A 16,112-nucleotide genomic window follows, 5' to 3' on the forward strand; every position below is an offset into this window, starting at 1 on the left:
CTACAATTTTAGTTCTCCAGGTCTGACACGAATTATTTCGTCTAAGATATAAAGTCAAATATACACTTTCTCCTCACATCTCTCCATGAGGCTAAGTTCCCTTTCACTTGGAGTTACCGAGTATTCAAGATTATCATCAGACTCATTAGAGGTGAGAACGATGATGGCCCACACGGTGCCCCACAAGAGACATGTTACCATTAAAAAAAATGTTGCAAATTAAAAAGCTGCTGCACGAAAAACTTTAAACGGACATAGAGTTAAAACTTACATCTTTTGACCTTAGTTTCCCAGTCCACTGACAACCTTCAATTGGACATTTGATGATGAAAGAGAGAATCTTTCTTTGCGTTGCTTTGTCTGGGAAGATGTCCTACATTAAAAAAAAAAAGTAAATTCCATTGGCTGTGTGAATGTAAGACTTGATTCTGATTTATAAACGGATAAAAAAAGATACAAGCTGGAAAGTGTAAGCAGCAATTGAGTTGATATCAGCTAAACCAGCATGTTCGAGAAGTTCTCGTAGCTCGTAGAAAATTTTTCTCGTAGTTCCGGCACATTTTTATTTGTTTAATGCCTTAAACCAACGTCGAACATGACCCCATCCGCGCTAAGCTGTTTTCATAAACACAAAAGGAAAAAAATGTTATTTTATTATTGTTTTCACTCATTTATATTCAAACCACGACGAAACAGTCACTTTGCCTTGATAATGATGTTAGTATCATCGAAACGTTGAACAGCATATCATTAGTTGTAATTCGTTAATCATCATTATTATTACTAACATTGCTCTGTCACAGGACACTTACTTTCTCTCGTACCAGGTTGTTTCGTTCCACAGGACAACTAAGTTGCTCTCGATCTTGCTCCTGTCTGTTTTGTAAAATAACACCATGAAACAATTATTAGTACCGGTAAACAGACTATAAACAGAATACTAGTCGACACTATTCATCAAAGATACTCGCACGAGCTCGTGCGAAAATTGCCTTGTACGGCGTGAAAATGCGACGTGCAAAGAGTGCTCACTCAACTATCACTGACCAGTAGGGGGCACTTCTCGGATAAGTCTAGACTGCAGAACAGTTAGTACTTCTGCCGTTAGGCTGTCTAAGTAAGGAAGGTAAGAGCACGCACGGTCTCACAGCGAAACGTCTGGGAAGCGTGAAGAAATGGAGAGGATGACTGACAAGAGGCGTGCCGAGCTGCATGCACACGCACTAAAGGCTCACGAGAGAATCAACGTTCTGACGCCGCGTTGTGGGGTTGCACCTCGCGTATTATTTATACTTTCAGTGGCCAATGTCTCTCTCCATTCATTTTCAGAGAAAATAAAACTTTTTTCAAAAGCTAGCCGTAGTAAAGACCAGGAAAACTATTTAACTGAACAAGACATGGGTATGTTTGGAAACGTTCACCCTCGAAACCATTGACAAGCTAACAGCGAAAGTTGAAGGGACTGCGCCATTTGTCTTCATAGCTCCAAGTATAGCTCTGAACAAGTTAAATATGACGCATTTCTGAGTATCTGAAAATATGCCTGCAACAAATTGCTGCTGTTTTCTGTAACAACGCAGTAGACCCATTCAGAAAATTTGTTCGACTTTGGTTCCCTTTATTCGTTGTACCTCTTATCGACTAACAAATACCAAGGAGCGCTCACTCGCCAACAGCGTGAATGGTCATGAATATTTTGTGTAATTTATGCACAATTCCGAGAAATCATTGCGTTTCATGATCAGTGCCTGAGTCTCCGGTAGGTAAGAGCCTAGCTAATAACAGCAATTGCTGTAATCTTTGTAGTCAATAGAATCATTTTAGTTTTTAAATTTTAATTTTATCTTGTACATAAGCTACACAGGATCTCCCATATTCGGCGTTGATTTTAATCACTTTCTTCTAAATATCTAACTTTTACTAGTACGATATTTTATAAGTGTCCCCAATTAGTCTACCTAGGCTAAATACATTGACACTTTAATAAAGGTTTTTTTTACTTACTTATTTACTTACTTACTATCACAGGCTTTCACTTATACCGATGATGAATAGTTCCAACAAATTTCCTTCCCTGACAAACGCTTTCTTCCCGCAACAGTCGAGCCTTAATAACATGTTTTAACAATTCTGGAAAGCTAACCTCATGAAGTGTTCGTCAAGACACTGCCTGCAAAATCGATGGCCGCATACCCCCGTTTGGACCGCCTCTTTCAAAGGTAACTCACATATTGGACAATTCCATTCGTCTTCTACATCATCCACAAAATCCTCATCGTATCCACCAAGAGAAGAATTTGCTCGAGCTTCCGCCATGGGGAGAAATACCAAAGTCTCATTTCGTTTCGGATCAGTTATGGATGACCTGGAATTTTTTCTTTTGTCAGAACTGTCAGCTTTAAGCACAGATTAAATTCATTCTCGTGTCACGCATTACCTGCGTGTTTCCTTTCTGTGCATGCACGCGAGGCGCTACCAACGGAGGATAGCCTGCCTGGAGACGTCTTCTGCACTCGAGTACATTAACGAAAATAGGAAAGAAAACAGCCTTAGTCGTCTGCACGCAGGCTAAAAGGAGGATAGCCAGAAGAAAAGAAAGGAAAAGAAGACAAAATGAACCTGGGTTTTAAGCAAATACTCAGGTGAGGACAAAGCTGGCTGTCCACCTTGGCTCGCTGCCGAGGGAGAGCAGGAGCTCTGTGATTGGTTGGTAAAACCAAAACCAACCGTAACTTGCTCGCAGTCATGCAAGTAAATCAGCTGTCTGTCACGTGACAAAATAATTCACGATTGTGGAGTTTTCTGCACCGTGACCACGAGGGGAGGGAGAGGGGTTTACGCCCCGAAATTCTCGGAAGAGGTATGCCGCCTGGTCCTTCAAATCCTGACCCTATTTCAGACCAAAAGATGCCATTTTCGATTCCACACCCGTTTTCAAACTTGGCTTATGAAAGTTGTATTTGGTTTGCGAATCCATTACCTTGTCCAAGTCAAATTAAAATATTGTTTAAGCATTTTATTAATTTAGTAGTATAATAAAGGTTACGGTTATAAAATTTTCCCACTGGCTTTGTTGTAGCGTAATTAAGCTTCGCATCACTGCTGAGGTCAAGAAGTGGTAAAATTCACCCGAAAATTCAGCTCGAATGGTTCGCTTTCTGTACAATTCATTTGGAGATGAAAAGGCAAATACGTTTATACGCTCTCATGGTTCCCTTGAAAACCACACACGATTTAAGACCATAATGGTCAAAATTCTCTCCCTTTTCAGACCAAAACAGCTCGAAAGCCATTTGGGGCGGCAGACAGACAAAAGACAGCCTTTATTTTAGCACGATAAAAATTAAAACTCTGCAGCTTGTGGGGTCGTGCGAAATAAAAATATATAAAATATTTATACACAGTAAAATCGTCGCATCCTTAATCCTATTTAAAATTCCCTATTTACAATATAATTAAAATCCGACCGCCTAAAATTGGCCATCGTTACTGAAGTCTCCTTAAAAGTTAACTCCTTGAAGATATCGATCAAGCGGATTTTCTTTGCCAGGTCCTTATTTATCTAGTTCGTATCCGCGACCTCCTTGTCCTGGGCAATGATGGCATTCCTCAGTATTGGGCCTCAATACTCCATGGCATTTTCACCTGTAATTAGTGATAAAGCGTGGCACTGTTAGCGTATCATGCGCTCGCAGGAAATGCCCTGGGGCATGCTTTGTTGCACATACCTAATAGCTTACGTCGGAAAGTACCCCCCCCCCCCCCTCTCTGCACAAGCATCAACAACAAACTAACTCCAACTTGAGCATATGAAAAACCGAACAACAAATTAAATTGTTTATATAATAACAAATGTAGTTCAGGTGGTCTGATTCTTTTCCAGTTTGAACATTATTTTTCAAACCAGTTTAATTAAATTTAATCCGAAGAGGAAAATTCAAATGGTTTTTCATACCGATTTCGCCCGTTAATTATTCGTATAGACCAATAAAACCATCCGCCCTGACTTCGAGGATATGGCCACAATGCATCAGTAAATTCCAGCTGTGTAAATTCCCGGGCAAATGAGTGGGGCATTTTCCTACACTGCCCCTCCCCCGGTGGTCGGGGATTAGCCTTCCACCCAATTACCCCGGAGCATTTGTCCATCTCACTTTTCTCACCTTACAGAATTGTCGCTTTTTTTAATAACCAATTCATCCGTAAATACAGTAGGTTTACTTATAGAGTACGTCTAGATAGGACATAAATGAGACGCTAGTACTGCAGAATGACCTTTTCTTACAATACCGCGGGAAACAAGACCACGCTAGGACTAAATTTTGCCTGAATTAGCCTAGAGTTTATTGAAAGTACGACGAGAAACGAAGAAAATGAAACATTTTTGAGCCACCCACTCAAGGGCATTTGAACGACGAAAAAGTCCTAGCCGTGGGGCACTGATTTGCCAGTTTATTTTCAAAAAATCCTTATTCCCGCGGCTCTGCCGGGGGTGAGGGGGGGGGGGGAGGGGGGGCACTGTTGGAATTGACTGATGCACAACGTCTAAACAAAAAAACATAAGATGACAAAAACTGTTTGAGGGTTTCCTTTGGACGTTAGGTAGGTGTTTATTCTTTTTATTTAAATCACTTCGCAGCCATTATGGTGAATTACGCAATTATTGACAATGAGTCAATAAAAATCTATGAAAACATATAATTCTAAAAACTAATATAATGACATACGATAATATATAATCATAGTAAGACTACAATAATACTAATATACACATCAATCTAATTCTGAAGGATAGTAATGGTGACAGTGTTTCTAACTATAAAAAAATACAATATATATAAAATATTAAAACTTCACAAACGTCTAAAATCGGCAGTTAATAAAAAATTCATAAAACGATATAAGGCTAAAAATATAATTACATACGATAAAATATAATCACAACACTTGATTACTAAAATAATACTAGTATACAGGTCAAATTTTGAAGGATAGTAATGATCATAGTATTTCTAAAAACAACAAAAATAAAACAAAATATAGAAACTTCACAATCAGTCTAGAAATCGTTTAGAAGACATGATCACCCCCTCCTCCCAGGCATTTTTCACAAAACAGCAAACCCTCTCTTCATTTACGATACAGCGTTGTTCTTCGAGAAAGGAGATTATCAACAGGAAAAGTGACTCGTGCAGTAAGGATCTTCCCAACGTCCCGTTCCAAAGGGGACAAGGGGAGTACCTTTTGAGGTGCCCCCAAAATACCGGACAGAATTCCGGAAATTTTGTGTTTTATTTCTAAGCGAGATTTTCATATTTTTCAAGCAAATGTTGAACACGCTTTGTGTATCTCCTAACTACTCGAAGTAAATTTCAATGCGTGCGAATGATAAACAAATGGGTGAAGCGGAATTAAACGAGAAGAGAATGCAAGAGATCGGAGGGGATGAGGGCGCCTTCATTATTTGTCCGCATCGCTCCCTAACATCCGAACGCCTGAATCAGGGTGGAGAGGAAGACTTTTGGTTTGCAGAAAAACTAGCCGTAATACAAAGCTGCTGGCACTCACTTAAGTCCATGGTATCGGAAGATACAGAGTCTAATGTATGACTGTTCCATTAGACAGTTTATATGAGAAAACGCGGAACACAGGTGTCATCAGTAACAACAGTTCTCCAAAATGGAGCCCTCCATTTAAAAATCTAATCAGTGACGGATCCAAACACAGGGTAAAGAGACAGGGGGCGGGGAAAAGAGTTGAAAGGCCCTTCAGGCCCTATTCTCTTTGAAAAAAAAGGGGGATTTAGGGGGTAGTCTGAGTTATGTGCCCTCGCACGCTAAGGAAGAGGCTCGAAATGAGGGGAACTTCAACTTTCAAAACACTTATATCGTTTGATTGGATAGACATATTTCAAACTTTTTTTCGCTTTTGAGATCCCTATAGCACGTTCTTTAAGAAACCATTATTGGATATCCGATGGTACTAAAAACAAATTTTGGCGCCATTGTTATGATTATAGATTATAACATTTTTCCACCAAAATTGCAAAAAGCTAACAAAATGAAAAAAAAAATTAAGATCTTAAAGAGCGACGAGTTCTATATTATTGCAAAATTTCAAACAAGCTGGATTTTTAGATGCCCACCATGAAACAGTCTACTGTTTCTCTCAGCGAATGTCTGCAATGAATTTTTAATTATAAACATGTTATATGCGCGCTAGTGGAAGCTAACTGCCTGTTAGAGAGGATCATATAATGTACCAAATTAGACTGACAAGTCAGTCCTCGGTTATATACTTATCAAAGGCGCTGTTACACTAGGCAAATTTTTCTTGCAACTTGTCTCGCAATTTTGTTGCGACACAAGTTGCACGGATCGTTGTCATTGCCTATCGTTGCAATCGTTGCGGGAAGTAGAAGTCGGTCGGCTCTGCAACAAAACTGTTGCGAGGTATGTTCATTTGTGGGCATGTTACACTAGACAACGATCCCGTGCAACTTGTGTCGCAACGGCACAACGAAATTGCGAGACAAGTTGCAAGAAAATTGCCTAGTGTAACAGCGCCATTAAGGTCGGAATTCTTTTCTCGTCAGCTTTTTTGGTTTTTAACTCTTCTTATGCAACGACTGTTACCTGAACGAAAATAGTGTCATCTACAATGAAGCGCCTTTGTGTCAGTTGGCTTTTAGAGTAGAGACGTATGAAGCGCTTTTCAGCATTTTCGTCGGTCACAGGCCTCTTGTTCCACTCCCCATCGTTTGTAGGGTCGGGTGTTATTGACTCGACAATGTTCTCCCTTTCATTTAAATCTTCTTGTTGATCAACCAACTTTACGGTAACGTTTCTGCGAAATGGCCAAGGTAAAAAAAATCGTACTCACCTTTCATAATAACAAAGGATACCGCGACAAAGACAGTCCACGCTCCATAGATACTTAGATATGTCGGTTTTCCTACATACAAACGCATTTTAAATTTATATCCATATCTGCCAAATGCATCCGTGTAGAACGGAGCACTATCTACTGTAGTGCTCCTTCCTTGGTAGCGTTCTGCCAGTGTCACTTTTGCATTGAAGCCGCCGATCTTCCACGTATGATAGTGCAACAGTTTATTTTCAAGACTATTTATCTTCTCCTCGTGTTTTCGCAATTCTTCTCTGGCCTTAATCAAGTTGTCTTCTGTTTCATTCAACTTTACACAAGCCAAGTCAAGGTGCAGTCTCGTGCTAGATTCAAGGTGACCTTCAACTTCTCTTCGCTGAAACTGGAGAATAAAAAAACTGCTATTATCTTAAATTATTATGATGGTGGGATATTCTGCAAATTAATTTCTTACGTCACTGATAGTAGCTAAAATGTTCTATTCCTCACTAGCTATAAGTATTCGTGAGAACGTCTGCCAGCAATACGAGCGATGGTAGGTACTTGAATTCTGCTCATCGATACTTATTCAACACATCGAAACTGTTTTTGCGTATGATCTGAACCAATATTGTCGTTTCACCCGGAAGACCCTACTTAGAATTGGTAAAATGGCGGCCGCTTCACAGACAAATGCCAGATTTCTGTTATTTTCAACTTCAAATTCCGAGTTGCTTTTAACCTCATTACGAAACCGAGTCTAAGTGCAAAGCTTTTCATGAGAAAATGAGTTGTATCTGCATACTGATAGAAATCTAATTTTCATGTTATATATTAAACACGAGGAAGAGAGTTTCATCTGATTTGCAAACACCGCGAAAGCGGGTTGAAAAACCGGGGTGCAGCCGAGTTTTTTTTTTTTAAACAAACGTTGAAGCTGGTATTTGTAAACAGGATGAGACACCCTAATTCGAGTGTTTGATATAGCGTCTCAAGCCATGTATAATTCTGGGAGAAAATCAAAGCAAAAGTGCACCACAGTTTATAATAATTAAGATCACATTTTCTAACTTCACTCTCCTTAATTTTTCCTTATAAATTATGAAAGAGTTTTGAGAATTATCAACCAAAACGTCAATAAAATACTCGCCATTGATAAAAGATCTGAAAGTTGCTGAGTCAACAAAACAAGAGGTTTTCCCTTTGTTACATTATGCTTTTTAAAACAACGTCTTTAATTATTTAGCCTTTCTTCAGTAACGATAGTTAATTTGGCTGATTTTGGAAGATGTTTTGGAGTTATCCTTTTTCGTCTTTAACAGTCAGGTAAGTTTTACCGCAAGACAATCATTTTCAGTCTACACACTGAAGTTTGCTCCACCGACAACCGTAAAAAAAAGTCAAAACGAAGGATCTCGCTCGTAGTTAGATCCGAGCGGTCATTGATCCGCAACTCCCACGGAAGATTTCAATTCTATTCAAGAAGTGAGACTGTTTGAAACGGCCGATCGATGCACGGCTATTTATCCCTGTTATCAGAAATTACCTTCTCGGTACAGCCCATCTGAGCAAAAGGGCAGGAAATAACTGCCAACATACAGTCCTTCTCAAGGTGGGATGAGATCTAAAGAGAACGGGTTAAAACAGTTATATTTCGACAAAAGTATTTTAGTGTTACGTTTCCTAGCTTGACTGATACCAGCCAAATAACACCGAGTAGTATAGTCTATAAGTTCTGTTATGGTTCTGATGCTAGTGTGTCTGATATAACACTTAGTGATTACTCAAAAAATAAAATTAGTGGTGCACACACGTTTTATATCCCGCCTCTGAAAATATATGATATGTTTGTGACATTAACGAATTTGACAAATTGAAAAAGGCAAGCTAAATTCTGACATTTTCATAATAAATTTTATATTAAATATATGTTGTGAGCTTGTGTTATTATTGTCATTGTTGTTAGCTATTTCAATACTTTAATTTTAGTCACTTCGTCTCTATAAATTACTTCTGCTAAGAAAAAATATTGGTTAAATAAAGAAATAAGTAAAACTTACCTCCTCTCTCACGATGACTGCTCCGCAGCTGTTTGGACAGTGTAAGGGATATTTCTTACACTCTTGATGATGAGTCTTAAAAGTAAACACAATAGTGAGACCTCAGTGAATTGCTTTAAGCCTTATATTTTTTGTACATCTAGATAATATAAAGACACGATGGATGAACCGTGCTTTAGAGGTGTTTAAATGTTTATTAGTTATATTTCGCGTGGTACACTTTTCAATTAAATCCTTAATTAACATGTAGCTTTATAAATAATCAATGGTTTTGTCACCGATTCTTTTACTTGGCTCAGAATTACATGAATTACATGATTGTAATAATAATAATAATAATAATAATAATAATAATAATAATAATGATAATAATAATAAGATTGTATGGGACAAGCAATCGATCAAGGAATGGATAAATGGATCTTGGGAAGCGTATCTGGCATCCCCCGCAGATTTTGAAGGGCGAATGACATCATCATCAACTAGGCAAAGGAGAGAGAGCCTGGGATCGAGACCATCGAACCCACTCCCTAATCTTTGATTATTACTAGTCTACTTTAAATTTACGTGCGACGTACATAAAAAAGCATTCCTGATAACGATTGGAGTCGAGATTGTATGGGACAACGTTAATTGAATGAATGCACCTTAGGACGCGAATCTGGTATCCCCCGCAGATTTTGCAGGGGCGAATGACATCATCACCAACTTGGAAAAGGAGAGAAAGCCTGGAATCGCGATCATCGAACGCATTCCCTAATCTTTTATTATTACTAGTTATACTACTTAGCAAGTCATGTATTTGCTTCACAGGTTATGTAAGACACTTAAACATTCATCTTCAGTTAAACGGTATGACACCATCACGATCAAAGATTTTTACCTCAGTTTTACATGATGGATGTGGCGTGTTACAATAAGTGCAGGGAATGATCCTCCATTGGCACGTAGTGGTCACGTGTTCTTGTAGGTCTTTTCTTGCAATTGACACGTCACAGTTTTGGTTCGTACAGGAGACAGGTTTGAGAGTACAAGACTCCAAATGGTCCTTTTGTCAATAAAGCAAGTAAAAAATAGAATTAAAATAATAATTTAGTTCCTGAGGTACTGAGATCAGTTGAAAGTAAAGATCATAATACGGTAGCTGATAATGAAAGACATGTTACGCTGTCAAAGTACAAACTTGTTATCAATAACCCTGTTGATAATAACTACACTATAATATTTTTCGAGGAAACTGAAAATTCAGGGTAAATGAGGTTCGGCCGGAAGAAACTGTTTTGTATGCCTGAGCCGGTTTCATGACACAAAGGGAAATCAACTCAGACAGAAAAAACTTAGACCAAAATTGCCCCTTTTACCTCTGTTTATCGTCGATGCAGTTTCTAAATTAAGGGTCGGCCAGATAGGAGTAAAAAAATATGTTAAAAAGCAAAAGAGCTGGGTAAGGGGTTCGGGTCGGGAGAAAGGAGAGGTGAGAAACCAGAAGAACGCAGTAACTCAACATCATCCATCATCTGAGGCCGGACAAAAAATTTAAAACCAAGAAAGATTACAAAGTGATTAATATCTTTCCAGGCTTAAAATATTCCATCACATTTATTTCCATTGCGCATATGCCACACACTGACATTCAAATCCTAGCAGTATACAGGATGTTTGTCCCATGAACCTAGTTTAATGGCCTTAGCTCTCACAAGTCTCCTGTAATTCAGTGGTGGAACATCTGAACTAGTAATCAGAAGGTATTACTTTCGACTCCTTATAGAAGCACTTGAATTTCCGAGTATGCCTGTGTCACTCACTGAATAATACATCATTCTCAATATCATTCTTGTTGTTGTTGTTGTTGTTGTTGTTTTTTTAGCTTGCTACCATTACAATTTTAGTTCTCCAGGACTGACACGAATTATTTCATCTAAGATATTAAGTCAAATATTCACTTTGCACTTATAGGATATCTATCCATGAGGCTATGTTCCCTCTCACATGGAGTTACCGAGTATTCAAGATTATTATTGGAGGTGAGAACGATGATGGCCCACACAGTGCCCCACAAGGGACATGGTACCATTAAAAAAATGTTACAAATTTAAATTTTAAACGGACATAGAGTTAAGACTTACATCTTTTGACCTCAGTTCCCCAGTCCACTGACAGCCTTCACATGGACATCTGATGACGAAAGAGAGAATCTTTCTTTGCGTTGCTTTGTCTGGGAAGATGTCCTACATAAAAGAAAATTTAATTAAATTCTGACTTATAAACGGATAAAAATAGATACGGCCTTGAAAAGGGTAAGCAGCAGTTGAGTTGTTACTACCTAAAACAGCATGTTTCACAGTTTTTGTTTCTTGTAGTCTCGGCACACATTTATTTGTTTAATGCCATAACGACGGTGCCAACTAATACCGAAGTATTTTTGGGCGATTTATGACTATGAGGGAAAAGCAGATTTAAGCAAGGGCTGTTGGAATCCAAAAAGAAAATTGGGGATAGCCTCGCATTTAACAGTAATAATCAAGGAACAATGATTCAGAAAAGCAGTAAAATACAAAGCAATGTATGGCGTTTTTTTTTTCGAAATTGAAGCTTTATTATCTCTGAAAAATGCATGGTTACCCCCAATTTTCTTTTTGGATACCAAGAGCACTTGTTAAGTTCTGCTTTCTCCGCATAGTTTTAAACCACGCAAAAGTATCCCTGTATTAGTAGGCACCACCCATAGGAAACCCGAGTATCTCGAGATTTGCAGAACGTATGCGCAGCAACAAATGTAGGCACCGTCCTTAAACCAACTTTGAACGTGCAGACTGACTACATCCGCACTAAGCTGCTTACATAAGCACAAAACAAACAAAATGTCTGTTACATTGTTTTCACTAGTTTATATTCAAACCACGAAGAAACAGTTACTTTTCCTTGATAATGATGGTAGTAACATCGAAACGTTGGACAACATTATTGTAATTTTTTAATCATCATAATTACTAACATTGCACTGGCACAGGATACTTACTTTCTCTCGTACCAGGTTGTTTCGGTCCACAGGACAACTAAGTTGTTGTCCATCTTGCTCTTCTCTGTTTTGTTAAATAATACCATCAAACAAATATTAATACCGTAAACAGACTATCGTGGAATAGGATCCAGGGTGACGCACTAAAGGCAAACGAGAGAATCAACGCTTTCGCCGCATCGTGCTTCGCGTATTCAATCCTGCTTTCAGTGATCCACAGATTTCACATTGAAAATAATTTAAGCACAATGAAAAAATGGTTTCTGTTTCTGTTTCTGTTTTTGACAAATGCTCTATTTTTGTCCTTTTTGTTCAAAAATGCATGAATTGAAGAAAAATTCAGTGCTTCTTTTCTAAAGAACGAGCATGGTGACCCCCTCTTTTATTTCAATTTTGGATCAAACATATTTAGATTAGTAACTTGACGAAAATATGAACAAAATCTCATATTGGCTTTTTTTTTTCAGGAGAATGATCTTAAGTTCTTCTCGTTGTCTTCGCGGGTAAAACTGAATTGCTAGTGACTTATTGCAGTTCATTCTTTCGTTAAAAATTTACTCCTTTTCTTCTCATAGATGATCTGGAAACAATCCATGTAGTATCAGCAAGGTATTCGCTTAAAAATATAGCTCACTTTTTAGTGCTAGTGTGCCACTGCCTTCAATTTGGGTTGGGCGAAGAAAGTGCTTACAGTCCTCCAAAAACATTTTTTGCTATTCAAATGAATCTTTTTGAAGCACTTTATCGGCCGCTCCTTTTACAGTTTCATCTAGTTATTATTTGCCCTCAAATGGATCAGTATAGCCGTAAACAGTCAAGTAAGGGCCTCTTCATATGAGCCCGGTAGGCGGGACGAATTTTATCTTCTGTTCATATGGGAGATTTAATCTGGTTATCGAGATGAAAATGTCCTAAAGGCCCCCAAAATACCCGCGTTCCGACTTGTCAGCGACCTTACAAGCCATACGCAGTTGAAAATGTTTCGTCCCGGACAGTCCAGGTATTCAGGCTGGAGTGTTCATATGGGAAAAATTTCCAGCTCGGTTACCGAGATCTTGGTCGCAGTCCGTCTTCTCATATGGACACATCGAAAGTTTTGTAAAGAAAAGAGTGGCAAGGCGAGATCTCGGAAACCGAGCCAGCCCGGTCGACCGGGCGCATATGAAGAGGCCCTAAGAATTTTTTCGAAAATAAAATTAGCACACGTCATTGCATTGAATAATCATTATCATTAAAAGAACTGCGATTTTTATGCAAGATTCATGCTTCAATTGCTCAGCTTGCGATTTTTGGTCACTCCAACATGAGGTTTTATTTTACTTCTAATTAAATAAATTTATCCAGATATATGAAGATAAGAGACGAAAAAGGGAAGATTTTATCTGATTAAGAAATGATTTACTGAGAATGTGAGATGATGTTGGGCTCACCAAGAACTGATTGAACCAGTAAATTATGCATTAACAGTATTGAAGAAACAACGCCGGGCTTACTGAACAACTTTTAAAATATGACGCATTTCTGAGAATCTGAAGCATGCCTGCAACAAATAGCTGTTGATTTCTGTAAAATCAGAACGTTATACGTTTTGGATCACGCGCCGTCTTCTACTCTACGACTACCTAGCAACATGTAGCAAGTCTAATAGCGTGACTTAGCTAAATGTTAACTAAGCAAAGTAAAATCAGTACTTAGTAAATTAGAAATAACTGTTTCTTTAGATATTAAAAATTGTGATCTATTTTCCGTTGTAGTGCCTCGACAATGTGCGAGCAATGTGGACAGCTTGTGTCAACTTAACCTGTAGGCCTGATACTCGAGTTAGTTCAATCAAAGTTTTACGCAGCACAAGTGGTTTGTACGCATCGCACGTTGGGAGACGTAAAGTTCATCAAAAAGTTCCGTCCTTCAATTTTGTTCGATTATCAAACACCGACAATGATAGGTTTCCATAAAACGATTGAATTCAAATATGTTAGATCGAAAAGTAGTTCGACTTTGGTTCACTTCATTCGCTGTACTTCTTACTGAATAACAAATTATTACCGGCCAAGGAACGCTCGATCGATCACCACTGACAGCATGAATGGCTATGAATACTAGTGTGTAATCAAAGCACAATTCCGAGAAATCATTGCGTTCCTGTGCCAGAGTCTCAGGTAGTAAGAGCCTAGTCTATCACAGGCTTCATCTATACCGATGATGAATAGTTTCAACAAATTCCTTCCCCTGACAAATGCTTTCTTTCTGCGACAGTCGAGCCTAATAACATAATAAAACAATTCTGGAAAGCTAACCTCATGAAGTGTCCGTCAAGACACTGCCTGCAAAATCGATGGCCACATACCCCTGTTTGGACAGCCTCTTTCAAAGGTAACTGACAGATTGGACAATGCCATTCGTCTTCTACAACATCCAAAAAATCGTCATCGTATCCACCAAGAGAAGAATTTGCTTGAGCTTCCGCCATAATCTTACCCAGCGTCGTTGGGTGGGGAGTAATACCGAAGTCTCACTTCGTTTCAGGTCAGTCATGGATGACTTGAAATTTTTTCTTTTGTCAGAACTGTCAGCTTCGTGTACAACTTTTCTCGTGTCACGCATTTCCTGCGTGGCAGTTATTCCCTTTCTGTGAGCGAAACAGAGGACAGCCAGAAGGAAAGAAAGGGAAAGAAGACAAAATTAACCTGAGTTTCAACCAAACACCCAAGTGAGGACAAATCTGGCTGCCCACTTTGAATGGTTGCTCGCAATTGCCGAGGGAGAGTAATTTACTACGCTCTGTCGATCGCTCTGTGATTGGTTTGTAAAACCAAATCCAACCGTGACTTGCTCGCAGTCATGTACTGTAAAATTAGCTGTATGTCACGTGACAAAATACTCTACGATTCGTGGGTAGTACCCCGGGCCCGGTTGTTTGAAAGCCGATTAACGCTAACCCCCGATTAAAAATTAACCGAGGTTTTCATCTCGCTTATTTTAAATGTTTTTAAGAGCTAATTTTAAGCTTACGGTAAAGAAAAGTCTAAGTCAAAATTAAAGGATAAAAATCTTTTGGAAAAATCTTTATTGATATTTATTGTAAACTTGAATCAAATTTTATGTTAATCTAGGATTAGCTTAACCGGGCTTTGAACAACTGGGTCATGATGTATTTTGCAGCTACTTGCAGCGTGTCCCAGAGTTTTTGCCGCCTCTCATTTTGAATATCGCCAAGAAGAAATCAAATCGTTCAAGAGTCACTTAGACTGCAAAACAGTCGCATTTTTTTTGCGAACGCGAGCGACGGTCAATATTTGAACGAAAGGTCTGTAGCGAGTTTAAAAACGGCGAGGGAGAATAACGAAAGATCTGGAGCGAGGCTCGCGCGCTTCACACGCGAGGATCACGCTTACGGCGCCTCGCGCCTTCCGAAAACGTCCGAAACCGACTGTTTTGCAGTCTAAGAGCCTCTTTATTCGGGACTTCTATCCTTCTTTCATCTCAGTCGCAAAAATCTTGTATTTTGATTGACCTTTCACCACTCCTTGAATTTAATGTGTTCCAAGAGAAAAACTGAAAAATAATGTTTCTTGATGGTCGCTCTTCTTTATGAATAGTTGTAGAACAGTCAGAGTCATGCAAAGACAAATCAAACTTTTCGTGGTTTTCTGGTTTGCAGTGAAAATCTGCTCAACATACATTTTGATAACTCCTAAAAAACTACAAGGGGAAGTAATATTTATATGGAGATGTTAATGCTGATTAATTCCAAAAATCGTGAAGTTTCTCTTGCAAATTTCACAATTTCCTTGTCTGTGAATTCTAGTCACACTACTGAACTCAAAAGAAAAAATTGATCAAACAATGGATAAAAATAACAATGTATTTTTGTATTTCACTTGGTTGTTGATATATGGAGCTCACAATAATTGTACCACGTTTTGACAGATGCAACTATCGTCTAGTTACGCCCATTGCATAATCATTCAATTAACCATTTAAGCCTCAAGTGTTAAGCATGCAACTTCTCCTTACAATATCACTAACGAGAACACACATTCAGGTTATGAGAATAGGTGAAGTGATCAGCAAGGACAAAAGTTAATGTCTTGATAATAGAACAAGTTCTCCTTACAAGATATGAAAGCATAAAGAGAAAAGCATTTTAATACTTGGGGCTTCAAAGG

At 38.6% G+C, this 16,112-nt stretch overlaps 1 protein-coding gene and 1 pseudogene across 4 annotated transcripts in view; both read right to left on the reverse strand.

Moving 5' to 3' along the window:
• LOC146467480 (TNF receptor-associated factor 6-like) overlaps nucleotides 1–2,316 on the reverse strand; it is a 36,110-nt gene extending 33,794 nt beyond the window's left edge. For 2 of the 3 annotated variants that reach the window (XM_085125774.1, XM_085125773.1), the window contains exon 1: nucleotides 2,144–2,244. In XM_085125774.1, the coding sequence (XP_084981900.1) occupies nucleotides 2,144–2,148 (5 nt within the window). In that variant the 5' untranslated portion in view covers nucleotides 2,149–2,244. Of the gene's footprint in view, nucleotides 1–271; nucleotides 374–812; nucleotides 877–2,143 lie in introns of all 3 variants that reach the window. The other variant, XM_085125768.1, reaches the window with a different exon arrangement.
• A 3,702-nt stretch (nucleotides 2,317–6,018) lies between these two features.
• Nucleotides 6,019–15,975, reverse strand: LOC146467483 (TNF receptor-associated factor 6-like; annotated as a pseudogene). The gene is made up of 7 exons (XR_014867708.1): nucleotides 14,241–15,975; nucleotides 11,944–12,007; nucleotides 11,051–11,152; nucleotides 9,808–9,972; nucleotides 8,925–8,999; nucleotides 8,411–8,488; nucleotides 6,019–7,267 (listed from the first exon to the last, which is right to left on the reverse strand). The product of XR_014867708.1 is annotated as a TNF receptor-associated factor 6-like (transcript).
• Between the last annotated feature and the right edge of the window lie 137 nt (nucleotides 15,976–16,112).

Source organism: Pavona decussata, unplaced genomic scaffold (genome assembly GCF_977016875.1).
Source record: "Pavona decussata unplaced genomic scaffold, jaPavDecu1.1 SCAFFOLD_135, whole genome shotgun sequence".
Classification (NCBI taxonomy): Eukaryota; Metazoa; Cnidaria; class Anthozoa; order Scleractinia; family Agariciidae; genus Pavona; species Pavona decussata.